This window comes from Panthera uncia, chromosome B1, assembly GCF_023721935.1.
Source record: "Panthera uncia isolate 11264 chromosome B1, Puncia_PCG_1.0, whole genome shotgun sequence".
Taxonomy (NCBI): Eukaryota; Metazoa; Chordata; class Mammalia; order Carnivora; family Felidae; genus Panthera; species Panthera uncia.
Genome location: NC_064811.1, coordinates 97,971,252 through 97,984,864, shown reverse-complemented (window position 1 = coordinate 97,984,864; position 13,613 = coordinate 97,971,252). Strand labels below are relative to the sequence as shown.

Below are 13,613 nucleotides of genomic sequence, written 5' to 3'. Positions count from 1 at the left end.
AGACAGAGAGAGACAGAGCATAAATGGGGGAGGGTCAGAGAGAAAGGGAGACACAGAATCTGAAGCAGGCTGCAGGCTCTGAGCTGTCAGCACAGAGTCCGACACGGGGCTCGAACTCACGGACTGTGAGATCATGACCTGAGCCGAAGTCAGACGCTTAACCGACTGAGCCACCCAAGTGCCCCTGAAGGACAATGATTCCTTAAGGCCACTGGTACTGTGACCTGGAAAATATAAACTGGGACCACTTGAAATAGTACTTCCATGAAGAGGGTACCTAAGAGGTTGGGAGGGACACCAGCAATGATCATTTTAATATTCTCTTCCTATTCTACAAAGCTATGTCCCTCCCTATGGAAATGTAAAGGGAGAAGGATTATAAAATATGGATTCCCCAACCCACCCCAGTATTTTTTTCCTCATCTTTGTGTGATCTAAGACCACCAACATGTCAAGACAGCTAAGACGGTTTGCCATACTTCCATGAATCTGCTTCCTGAGACCATCCACTATAGTTTCTGTGCCATGAAGGAATGAGTGGTGGCCGGCTCAACTTTGTAGAGACTTAAATGGTACAGCAGGATATTTGTTACTTAAAGCTCAGTTTCTCCCAAGGCTGAAATTCATTTCCTATTCTATTTCCCACCTCAGATCATAGCCAAACACACTTCATCAAAGGAGGTTTTACAGTGAGCATCATGGGAAAATGGCAGCAACAGAGAATACCCCTCAGATGTGTAGTATGAACTTCTTCCCATTAATTTCCATAGAGAAATTAAATTCTAAAGAAATTGGATCCTCAAATTCTTCCCTTCATAATGTCTCATTCTGCCCAGCCTCAGCCTGGGCTGTTTCACTGAGGCCAAACACATTGCCGTTGCCCATCACGGCCAATAGTAGAATCCTAGTGGCATGTGGGAAAAAGTGGATACCACCAGTAAAAAAGAAAAGGGCCTTGGCTTCAGGCTCACCAGGATGCAAGTCTTAAACTCCTTTGGAGAAGTTTCCCTCGAAGGTTAGTTTTGCTCCCCCATGTTGGGGTGGAGCACACCTGTCCAACATAGCTGTTCCCGTGCTGCCTCCCCATGCCAGGCACTGACACCTGAAAGCCAAGACATCACACGTGTCCATAGCCACATAGAATTAGCTGAGTTGTGTGGTAGCAGCAGCAGCAGCAGCAGCAGTTTTGTATTTTAATCAGGTCAGGGGTGGTTTAAAGCTTATCAGCCTAGGGCCCAGGCCAAAATAACATAAAGGAAAAAAGCAAACTGTGTTGACAAAATTATCCTGCTTGATAACTAAAGCAAAAGTGGGGAGGGTCAGGCCCTCCTAGTCAAAATGGCAGATACCTTCCTTGCTGCAGCTGGTAACTGCAGACCTTTCTGGTGGTTTCACCTGGTGAGAGGAAGTGAGGGGATACCATGGCTCCTCCAAATTATACAGGAAGCAGGCAGGGGGACATTGTTTTGCATGTGTGGCTCCGTTAACTCCACTCATAGCTCAATCAGATCATCAGACCATCATCTCTGACTTCCTGAAACAGGAGTGAGTAGGGACCAGCTAGATAGAAGGGCTCCAAGTGTTCATGACAAAGCTACCCCCTTCTGGGCTTCTTTCCCCTGCACTTCTTCCCCTAGAGCAGCACTGTCCAAATAATGCAAGCTGCAGATGTAGTTCTAAATTTTCTAGAAGCCATGTTAAAAATGTAAAAAAAAAAAAAAAAAAGTCATTTTAATAATATATTATTAATCCAGTATATCCAAAATATCATTTCCACGTGTATAAGCAGTTACTGAGTTTTGCATTTTCTTTTTCCTACTATGTCTTAGAAATCCATCGTGTATTTTACATTTATAGTACAACCCAGTTCAGACTAGCCATGTTTCAAGTGTTCAATAATCACACATAGCTGGTGTCTACAGTACTGGACAGCATGGCCCTAGATAATTTCTATAAGCAGGGAACAAGAGTCCCCTGTGCGATCCACCTCGGTGGTGCCTCTCAGATCTCCTCCCTTTCCACCATCACTGCTCTGTAATTCAGATCCTGACCATCTCCCACCTAGACACCTCCCAACTGCTTCCTACCTAGCTTCCCTCATCTCCTAATGCATTCTATATGCTACCAGTTCACTGTCTCATTTTGTTCTGCAGCACTTTCACTGGATCACAACCCCTCCAAAAGCTTAGACTCATTAAGGTAGTTTGTCCCTAACCTTCCACTGACTGTAAGACTGTTAACTCACATCTAGCCATGTCTGTCTTTGGCACATGGTACATGGCACCCCGTTATGGAATGCTCTTTAAACCCTACCCCACCCCCATCCTTAAGGAAATCCTACCTTATTCTTTAAGGCTCAAGCAATAGTTAACTACCACTGTGAAGCCTTTCACATAATGGTTTTTCATGTTTCATTGTTGGAACTTACAGTTGTATGTCTTGGGTTTTTATGGTTTTGGGGTCAGTGCCTCCCTCCACTCTAGATAATAAGCACTGTCCCATCATTTTATAAGGCCTTACACACAGTGGACATTATGTAATTTGGGTGAAATTGAAGCATGTATAATTGAGCCACATTCAGAGAATGTTTATAAATCACCTACCTTGTTATTTTTCCTAGCTGACAATAGTAAAGCAGCGAGAGCAGCCAGAAATGGTTTTCCGACAGTACCTGGTAGAAGACAAAGGACTTTATGGAGGATCATCTTATGTGGATTTCCTTTGTTGTGTTCACAAAGAGATCTGCCAGCTGCTTAATTAATTGAATCTTCTCTGTTGTTGATTTTGCATTTTTAAGGAGATCATCTCCTTCTTGGTGCCTAATTCTTCAGATGATAACAGGCTAGTTTTGATTTCTTGCTCATTTTCAAAATAGCTTTCCAAGAGGACATTTAGGACTTCAGCTTTGGTGCTCAGGTATAAAGTCAATGAAGGTACAGTGGTACCTTTTAAAGGGAACAGTCTATTTCTGATTGCACAATTTTTAACTGTTAAAATCGATACAGTTTGCATTTCATGAAAGGCATAGTTTACAGAACTGTAAACATTCTTAATTTTCTTTCTTTGTGCTAGACATATAAATTATTTTTCAAAATGTATAGATTTGGGGTAAAAAGTTGTCTTGGCTCTCCCATTTGCAGTGAGGGAAAAAAACAATTTTTACATTATACCTAATTTTTTAAAACCATGTAACACCCCTTGAACATGTTTTTCAACTTAAGGTTTGCATAGCAGACTTTTAATAACCTTGGAATCTATTTGGTAGAACAATTTGTGTTCTACATTTTTTTTTTCATAATTATATGTTGTGTATGTTAAAACTATTTTCCAGTTGTTGTTTTGTCTATAAAACTGTCTTTATCTATATTCTTAATGGTTCTCTGTACAATTTTGAGGGTTTCTACCTGTATATAATGGATCTTAACCAGTACCAATAAATCACTTCATATGCTCTTAACAGGTAGAGATCATTTTTTAGGTATTTTGAGATTTTAAAATAAGGGTCATACTGTGTCTTGGATAAAAGTTGTTTACAAGGCTCACTAAGAAAAAATGGGGAAAACTATTTTTTTTTTTTTGAGGGTTGGGAAGTGTTAAGTGAATAAATCAGTCTAGGAAATATCAGAGACCATGTACTTGAGAATTGCATTTTTAAAAATTCTCCATTATGTCCTTATGGGCAAATAATAGAAATGGGTTATATGAGATCATTATTAATAAATAAATATAAACCTAGGAGAGTGGTTTTGAGTGGTATGACACAGGCATCTGTCCTGTATCCACCCTAATTCAACTCTGATACTAGTGATATGAATAAATAATAAGAGTTAAGTATACTGAGTACATATAATGTTGTAAGAAGTGCACTATATGTTTTGAGAACATTTATTCCTCACAGCAACCCTAATCTTATTACCAGCCCCATTCACAGATGAAGAGATAGACTTGAAGTGAATAAATCAGGACCTTGTCTACGATTGCATGGCTAGTAAGGTTTATTTATAAATCAGTAGATGTCATGAAATTGAGTAGAATAACAAATACACTGACAGAATTAAAATCTCTTCCCATGTTAACCGGCATGATGTTTCAGACTGACTCGGATGAGTTTAACAAGAAGAAATGTATGATCCTGAACGTGTGTCCAGAAAAATGAACATGCAGATGCTCCTTGGAAACAACGGTATTTAAAACAGAACCGAGGGAGTTTGTCAGCATGAATCTGTAGTGAGATGAAAGCAAATGTGATCTCAAGTTACTCTATTACCAGAATAACCTCTCAGATGAGTAGAGCTACTCTGAGGTGAAACCACATTGAGATGCGTGTTCAGTTCTAGGCACCATGCTCCATGTGAACTAGAAGCCCAGAGCACATTCTTTGATTCACTCGAAGATAAGTCTCTTATTGCTCTGTATGTTCCCTAGGGTAGAAGACCAGAAACAATATGTAGAAGTGACAAGGTGCCACTCAGTTGAAAGAAGAACCTACTAAGTAATTAGATGCTCAAAGAGTGTGCCATTCTGGGAGGTAGTGTGTTCTACATATTTATTTATTGCACATCTTCTATGTGCCAGACGCTATGCCCTCTACTGGAGAGACAGACAACAGTGAGCAGCACAAACAAAATCCTCTCCATCTCTATAATTACAGTAGTTTTCATAAATGCTGTGACATGCCATAGTATTTTGTTATTTCATATATAAATTTTATATTATACATTTTATGTGTATATATATATAAATTTATAATATATATTTACATATGTAACAGAAATAAAATCAGGTATATGTGATATGACCTAGTCTAGCTAGCGGGCACGTATAGTCAGTAAAGATTTCCCATTAGTTATATTAAAGCTGGGACCTGAAAGAATTAGTAGACATTAGCCAGGTAAATGAGAGTATTGGTAAATATGTCTGAAGGCTCAGAGCGGGAGAGAGCACGTATCACCCTTTCAAGAAACTTGCAGAACTTAAACTTAGCTGGAACTTACTAGGGAGAGACAAAGTGGCAAAAGATAAAGCCTAAGGGATAGTAAGAGTGAGTCCTAGTCAAGGGGGAGTTTAGATTTAATCCTAAAGGCAAAATGAAGACATTCAAACTGATTTCAGTAAGTGACAGGACTCTCTTTAGGAAGATCACTCTGGGGTTGTAAAGTGGTAGAACTAGAAGCAGAAACACCACTTAGGAGGTTGAGTAGTCTACTGGAGTATATGGCGGCCTGCACTAAAATAACAGAGGGTTTTGACAGAGGGAGATAAGGAGATGAAGTTAGTGAAGGAGAAGTGTTTCCCTCAGAAAGGAAACACCGGAGTAGATGCGGACTGTGTGTATGTGTGAGTCTCTGTTTGCACAAGAGGCAGTAGTTTACAGCTGTCCATGCTGAGGTAGCTTGCAACTTATGCAGGTGGGATAAACTATACCTAAAAGTAAAGGCCTGAAGCTCAAGCAAAAACTCTGGGCTGGAAATTTGCAAATCATCTACGTACAGAGAAAAAGAAATGGCACAAGATGAAAAAACCTCTGACAAGACTGGGAGAAGGGCCAGAGAGGTAAAAAGGAAAACTTGGCAAGAGGATGTTACAAAGCTAAGGTAAGAGGGGTGCATGCAGAGAGTGGGGCAGCCAAATTAACAGCCTTCCTAGAGGGAACTTAAAGACTAAAACGGTTGTTGGAATTAGTAAAAAAAAAAAAAAAAAAAAAAAGGTCATGGCTGAGTTTGGTGAGAGCAGTTTTACAGGGTCAGTGAACTTGAATGCTACATTGGAATATGTTGAACAATGGGAGTCAGAGTGGAGGCAACTCAAGAAAGAGATGAGAGAGTCACAGAGGAAGGACAGGATTTTTTTATTTTAAGTCAGGGATTTGACATTTATTTTATCTTATTTTATTTTATTTTATTATTATTTTTTTTCTTCAACGTTTTTTTAATTTATTTTTGGGACAGAGAGAGACAGAGCATGAACGGGGGAGGGGCAGAGAGAGAGGGAGACACAGAATCAGAAACAGGCTCCAGGCTCCGAGCCATCAGCCCAGAGCCTGACGCGGGGCTCGAACTCACGGACCGCGAGATCGTGACCTGGCCGAAGTCGGACGCTTAACCGACTGCGCCAGCCAGGCGCCCCAGGGATTTGACATTTAATGCTGGTGGAAAGAAGCCAGTATTATGTTGGAAAAATAAATAATGGCAGTACTGTTTCATCAACAGTTCGAAAAATGTTGAAGACTAAAGACAAAAAAAAGGTTTAAAAGAACAAGATTCTTAGAAGGCAGAAGATAATATAATGCAGAGTACAAATAGATTAGCTTTCAATGGGAAGAGAAACCCAATACATAATGGAGGTGCTCCAATAAATCCTGAAGGACAACTTGCCAGAAATGTTGAGTGCTGTTCTAAGGTGTTCTGCAATAGAGCATCATGGTTTCTGGAACCAATGACATAGGTTTCCATACCAACCCCACCTTGAAATTGAACGTCAGGGCATGTTAGAAACCTTTCTGCCTTGGTTTCCTACTCATTTGTTAATAAGTGTTAAAGGTTTAGAATAGTCCCTGATACACAATGCTATTTAAGTGTTCATTGCTGTTATTTTATTAGTATTTTTTATTTTTTATTTTTGTTAAACCTGCTAAGGATCACGAAAACTAGGACTACTCTGATTCCTAATTGTATTTGCTCTTGATGCCATGAGTATATTAACTGGTATCCTTGAAATCAAGCTATCTTTAAATGCTGTAGAAATGTCCAATTAAATGACGGTTTCAGAAATTAAAATAAATTTATCAATGAGAAAACTACTTAAGCTGCTTTAAGTGTTAAAAACCCAAACTTGTAAAATATAAACCAAAGACAAGAATTTGTATTTTGTGTTTTGAGGAACTATTATGAAAAATAAGAGTTTACTCCCTCAAGAAAGCATATCTTTGAGGAAGTTACTAAATGGCATTACCTTCAGTTCCTAGAAGTAACCGGATAACAGGAGACTGAGCATCATTAGGAATGATATATTAATGTATTTTTTAAATGTTCAGTCACATGGGGACATGTTTCCTATTAATAAACCAATAAAGAGTAAGGATCAAATTTTAGATCATGTTCTGGAATAGGGCAAGATATTCTGAAATTGTGTATTAGCTCCACTAGGAGGCGTTATATACTAAAGTGTCTGAAACCTTCCAGAAAGGTTACTCAATATATCTTCCAGAAAAGGTAATTCTTTGCAGAGAATTGACTTCGTAAATTTTAATTGCTGAAAACACAAGATGTAATGCTGACCATACCAGATAAAAAGAAAGAAAATCTCCGAGGAAAGAGGCAACAGAAATCCCTTAGTCATCATCTTTAATGGGTATTTCCTGGCCTCTTCTTAAGACACTGATAAGCTTACTACTGCTTACTCCCAAACAGCCATTTATGAACAACTCTGTAAGAAAATTATATTTAGCACATTGTTTTCCTTAAATTTTTCTTTTTGGTGCTAGCTGTGTTTTAAGGCCACAGGTGAAGTCTTCCTTCACTTGATAGTAGTTCTCAGTTTAAAGCTAACATATATTACTATTGTGTCCCTTCCAGGCCAAACCCTCCCAATTCCCAAAGCATTTCCTTGTAAACATGATTTCCAGAGCCATTGTCATCCCAACTTAATACATGAAAATCCAGTTTTAACTCACATAAAGAACAAAGTCAATTTGGGAAAGCAAAATGGCCAGTGTCTAGTTAAGGAAACTATCATTCAATAATATTGACTGCAGATGGTCTCAAGTACATGGTTATGCGAAAACTTTCAGGGTGTGCTTTTTATTTTGAGAGCATTATAAAGTTTCTACCAATTACACATACAAAACTCTTTTGCAATAAGAATTTCCCATTTTAAGATATTTTATATAAGACTTCAGTTTCTTAAGTCCGTATTTTTCAAACAGGTTATTTCGTGAGTCCACAAAACACTTTCTTTAAATACATATTACTCATGTTTGAAAAATACAGTTTTAGGATATCCCATGGGGTTTAATGTTACCCAATCAATGTTTTAGGGCCCAATATGCCTATTTGGAAAAAGAGGTTACTACATTATGAATTACGGGAAAGCAGATATAGCAGATATGAATTTACAGCAGTAAACTCTAGTGTGCAAAAAGGTGTCACATTTTAAAAATGAATCTTTTATCTGAATCTCTTTTTCACAGGACTGGCAGGGACGGTTTACTATCTTTGGCTCACACTGATGACTTGTGTCAAAGCCTCCCCACAGCTCCTGAATTTCAGGACTTCTCTGCTTCCATAGTGTGCTTCTGGGAAATGTATGTGTAGTCTAGGGACCATCACTTTCCTAAGTACACCATTCAGCTATTTCCCAGTGAGGCCCTCCCTCTCTGAGGCAGTGTTACTGCCAGCAGCAGTTTCCCAAGACTTCTGAGTGTCACCCTAAGCCAGTCCTCAACTATCCTGTCCTCCCACTCTTGGGCAACCTATTCTTAGTTCCACTATTATTTATGGGAGGAACGTAGTGTAACTTTTTACTTAAGCTATAATCAACAAGGTGATACAGATGGAGTTAAACCATTTCCCTTACTCTTTACTTTGTAGGTTGCATTTGGTAGAGAAAAAATTTATTATCTGAGGAAAGAATCAGGTGTCTTTAAAGTCAGATGAGGGGAAATTCATTCTATAAATCTGCTAAGCGGTAAGTCAGTGGAAATTACTATTTCTTCAGTCTCAAAAATAATGTTGAGAGAAAAAAAAATCCTTATTAGAAAAACACAGTCCTCTTACGCGGCCAAGAAAGCACCAGTAGAAGGAAAAGGAAGTGGCAAGAGAAGAATATTAAAAATCCTCTGGGCCTTACTTCCAATTATTAAGCAAGCAAAGGAGTATGGGACTATTTATTAGGCACTATGAGCCATATATTAAAAGCTGAGAAAGCACACTGTTGCCTTTTTATGAATGACAAAGACTCATTTCTGAGAGCACAGGCAGCAGAGTTGTAAGGTCTAAATGAGTAGACAAAGGCAATCTTTGGAATGGTGACCATCTTTCACCTGATCTGGGAGAAGTGAAAGCAATCAGAAGTGGGCATGATCCCCAAAGAGGTCCTGATGCCGTCTTGATTCAGTTCTCGTTAGCATCATCTCACAGAGATGGGATTCGAGATTCAGAAGTTTGTGGCTGGTGAGCTTACATTTGTGCTTGTATTTGCTGAAATTTTCCTTTGGAATTGTTTTTATAATTATGGTATTCTTTTTTTTTTTTTAATGTTCATTTTTGAGAGAGTACAAGTGGGAGAGAGAGGGAGAGAGGGGGATGTAGGATCTGAAGTGGGCTCTGTGCTGACAGCAGAGACCCCGATGCAGAGCTCAAATTCACAAACTGCGAGGTAATGACCTGAGCCGAAGTCAGACGCTTAACTGACTGAGCCACCCAGGTGCTCCTATACAGTATTCTTAATCATGATGCTGCTGTATCCCTTCCTTATCTGTGGTTTTGTTTTCCATGGTTTCAGTTACTTGAGGTCAGTCATGGTCCAGAAGCGGATGATCCTCTGACATATTGTCAGAGGTCAGCAAAAGCCTAACACTACATCACAATGCCTGGATCACTCACTCCACTTCATCACATAGGCATTTTAACATCTCACATCATTACAAGAAGGGGAGAGTACAGTACAAGAAGATATTTTGAGGGAGACCACATTCATGTAACTTTTATTACAGTATATTATTATAATCGTTCTATTATTGTTCCTCTCTTACTATACCTAATTTATAAATTGAACTTTAGGTATGTATGCATAGGAAAAAACTTAGTATATATAGGGTTTGGGACTATTCCTGGTTTCAGGTATCCACTGGGGTCTTGGAACATATCCCCCATGGATAAGGGGGGGGGACTGCTATATGCTTACACATTGTTGTTCAATAAGAGCAGTAGAAAAGTAGGCTTGAGCTCCTATTCACCATGCCTTATAAGCCTAGCTTTTTGGACAAGGCCAAATAATCCATCCACCTGTATAGTTCATATGAATTACAGCCAATATTATTACCTCTCCTTTACTAAATATTAAAGTATGTACTTACCCGGAAGTTGTCTTGAGAAGCATAAACCTATGAAATGAAATGACAGCAAATTCCCTAAGATATTTAGGCAATTACCTTAGTAATTCAACTAGCATAAACTACTAAACTGTATTTCTGAACAAAACTGATTTTTTGTCCTCTGCTTTACGACAAAACAAAATAATGTAGTTATTCTTTTATGATATTCACAACTGTAATTGTAAACTAAAATCTTGAATAGGTATGGGATTCTATAAAAGGTGTGTTTTTGCGACAACAGGGGCTTAGAGCTCTGTATTTTCTCCCACTGGACAAATGGCTTGCAGTCACATCACTGTGTGCAACTTGAAAGTAATTAGTCCACGTCTGCAGTCTTTTATGTACGCTCCAAAGTCCATTGACTGTATCACATGCTTCCAAAGCTGATGGTGTCCTGTCCCAATTGAGTAACTTTTTTACCTCTTAAGAAATTTGGTCACTGGTGTTTAGAGGCCAAAATTTAAAATATGCACACAAGATTTAGCTAGCCAAGCTAATTTTAACAAAATTTTAGTTCCATGAAAAGTAGCAAAGGACACAAATTTAATTGCCAACACTGTCTAAAAATTAGGTTGATTTCACACAAATCTCTCAAACTGTCTTCCCTGTGTGCTGACACCTATGGAGAGCTGAGTAGTGATGTCCACCTTACTCAGGGTGGGAGCTCTCCCGTCCCTACCTTTCTCTCTAGTCTCCAGGGGCCTGAGATCAAGTCAGTGGCTATTTATTAGAGTACTCTGTGCTGCTCTGCTTTTCTTAGAGAGGAGTTGAAAAAAACATCAAATTGGGAAAACAGCACAGACGAGATAAATGTGAGAAAGTAAATGAAAGTAAGTATTTCCATGTTTAATATGCAAACAAAATATGTCTAAAAAGATAACTATTCCACTATAAACAAACTCATGGCTTGCTTCACCAGTCTGTATATGCTTGGTTCCTATATACATTTTACATTGTTGACCTCTAGATTCTCCATGATCTAGAAAAAACCTACCTTACCGAATTTCACTATTAGCACCTCAAGTTTCAGAGACAAGAAGTGTAACACATATACAAACTGATTATTTTAACATTTTATCTAATACTGGAAAGAGGGTTTGCTGGAAAAGAATTATCTAGATTAAATGAGGTAGTTTTCTCTGTGTTCACTATAGCTAGCAGTGTTTATATCTGAGTAAATGATGAAGGCCTTTTGAACAGAAGCAAGGTGGCTTTCCCAGAAATGGAGTCTTCCATGGCTCTGAAGTCCTAGATTTATAGCTTCAGAACTGACTACATATACTTGAGACCCAAGCTAAAGTTCAGTCCTTATGGCCAAATATCAAAGACAGGATAATGCTAAAAGTCCTATGTGGACCCCAAGATTACTGGATTGTTTTAAGGAAGGCCCTTCTTATAAGTAAGGGTTTATGTTTTTAATAGCTCACAAAAATAAAAGACACTTTTAGATCAAAAACTATTTAGAATGAGTCCCACTGGGCCATCATTCAGTCAAGTTAGTAAAGATTAAACAAATCAGTAAAATCTGGAACTATACTGCAAAGACCAAATCTTGGTAGTTAAATTCAGGATGAAAGCAGTACAGCTTTTAAAATAAGCGGCTGAAACTAATCAGAAAGTTGTAATTTAGGAACTAAAATGAGTAGGAAGTATTTTGGAAGACACGAAAAGGAATCGTTCCTAGTAACAGCCAAGACAGGATCTCAGCTATGGACAGCACACTAACCCACAGGCACCTTGCCATTACAGCTCCATCAACTTAAAATCAAACTATGGTATGACACTTACTCAGCTTTAGAACACAGAGATTTGTAGTTTAAATTTCCAGATTTATGGGCTAAGGGCTCAGGTGGCTCTTTGACTTACCAAAGCCTTAGAACAGTACGTTGCTGCTGCAGGGCTGACCCATTCCAACTCTGGATATGTGAGCTGGCTGCCATACTAGACTCTCCTCCATGCTTGATCCCTCCTCCCCAGTTGTGCAGTGTCATGGTAACCGTTCTACTCTTTGACATCTCCATAATTCCTTGGTCTAATCTGGTTCAGCAGTGTTTGGGTAGAATATTCTCCACCACAAAATCTGTTGTCGCTGACAGCATCAACCTCTTCCCCTTTTCTATTCTACACAGTTAAGAAAAGTCAAAATGAACTGTGGTACTTTAGGCCCCCTAATCTTCATCCTTTGAAGGGAAATAGGTTAACAGCGAGAGAATTGTTGCCAATGAAAATAAACATCAACATTTGGACTGGCATACTTAGAATTGTAATTATATATAATAGGTATGCTGATCTTAGAATTTTTAAACTCAATTGGGGCTCCTGGGTGGCTCAGCTGGTTAAACGTCTGACTCTTGACTTCGGCTCAGGTCACAATGTCACAATTTGTGGGTGTGAGCCCTGCGTCGGGCTCTGCGCTGACAGTGCAGAACCTGCTTGGGATTCTCTCTCTCCCTTTCTCTCTGTCCCTCTCCTGCTTGCTTGTTCTCAAACTTTAAAAAAAAAAAAAAAAAAAAAAATTTAACAAAAAAAAGTGTAGGGTTATTTCACAGTTATTAGCTTGTGTCCCCAATTAGGAATCAGTAAGTGAAGCAACTATAAATTATTGGGGTAATTCCTAGATAATTTGTTGAAAATGTAAGACATGTAAGTATAGATGATCAGAAGTCAGAAGAGGTCAGATTAATGAGTTTTCATTGGAAACTTTTCCTCAATGAATAAAGATTCTATGATAAAAATGATACCCTAACCTTTATTGAAAGTGAAGGGTAGCAAAACTAGTGAGCCAAAACCATTTTATGCTATAAAAATTCCACAATACATTGTCAAAGAGATAATTCTAGGCCTTGCATTTTTTCCCATCACCTATTCCTTTCTTATTTGCTCTAAATAGGTAGGAAGTGGTTCTCTTTAACTTGCAACCTACAAAGCAGCCATTCCTAACTCTAAGATGACTTTGTGATACACATCTCACAGGTAACATGCCATATAAGCACTAAGAATGTTGCCTTCCCTTGGCTAGGCCTGGGGTGTGGATCACACTAGGGAGTCTCATTTACAGGACAGGGTCACCTCCTAACTAGTATTTCTAAAGACCCAAATTGGGCAATTAGAACATCTATCTTCTTTATTCTCACATCAACTTTGACAAATACAGTTCTCTATAGATACTTTATAAGTTGAAAATTAACTATCATTTCAGTAAAAAGCCTAACCAACTGTGATTCATATCATATCTACATCAAGAAAGGCATTAGTCAAAGGCAATAGTTGTACTAGAAAGTACTAACAGGTTGAACAAGTTAAATTCAGCAGGCTTTTTAGGATCTCAACCCTGTATCTATTTTCAGTCCTTATCTTCAAACTGAGTCTTTAGTGTGTGTAACATAACCTTATTTTACATATGATCCGAGCCAATGAAAAGCTCAGAATGGCTACTAAAATGCATCACAGACCAAAACAAAAGTCTGATCTTAGGTCAGTCCTTATTCATTTGGTAACAAAGGCAATTCCACTTACAGAA

General features: G+C 38.5%; 1 protein-coding gene across 4 annotated transcripts in view; it reads left to right on the top strand.

The window, feature by feature from the left end:
- Window positions 1–3,457, top strand: part of SEC24D (SEC24 homolog D, COPII coat complex component) — a 110,148-nt gene extending 106,691 nt beyond the window's left edge. For all 4 annotated transcript variants that reach the window (XM_049631092.1, XM_049631089.1, XM_049631090.1 and 1 more), the window contains exon 23: window positions 2,621–3,457. In XM_049631092.1, coding sequence (XP_049487049.1) covers window positions 2,621–2,761 — 141 coding nt within the window. In that variant the 3' untranslated portion in view covers window positions 2,762–3,457. The remainder of the gene's footprint in view (window positions 1–2,620) is intronic.
- Window positions 3,458–13,613: the final 10,156 nt, after the last annotated feature.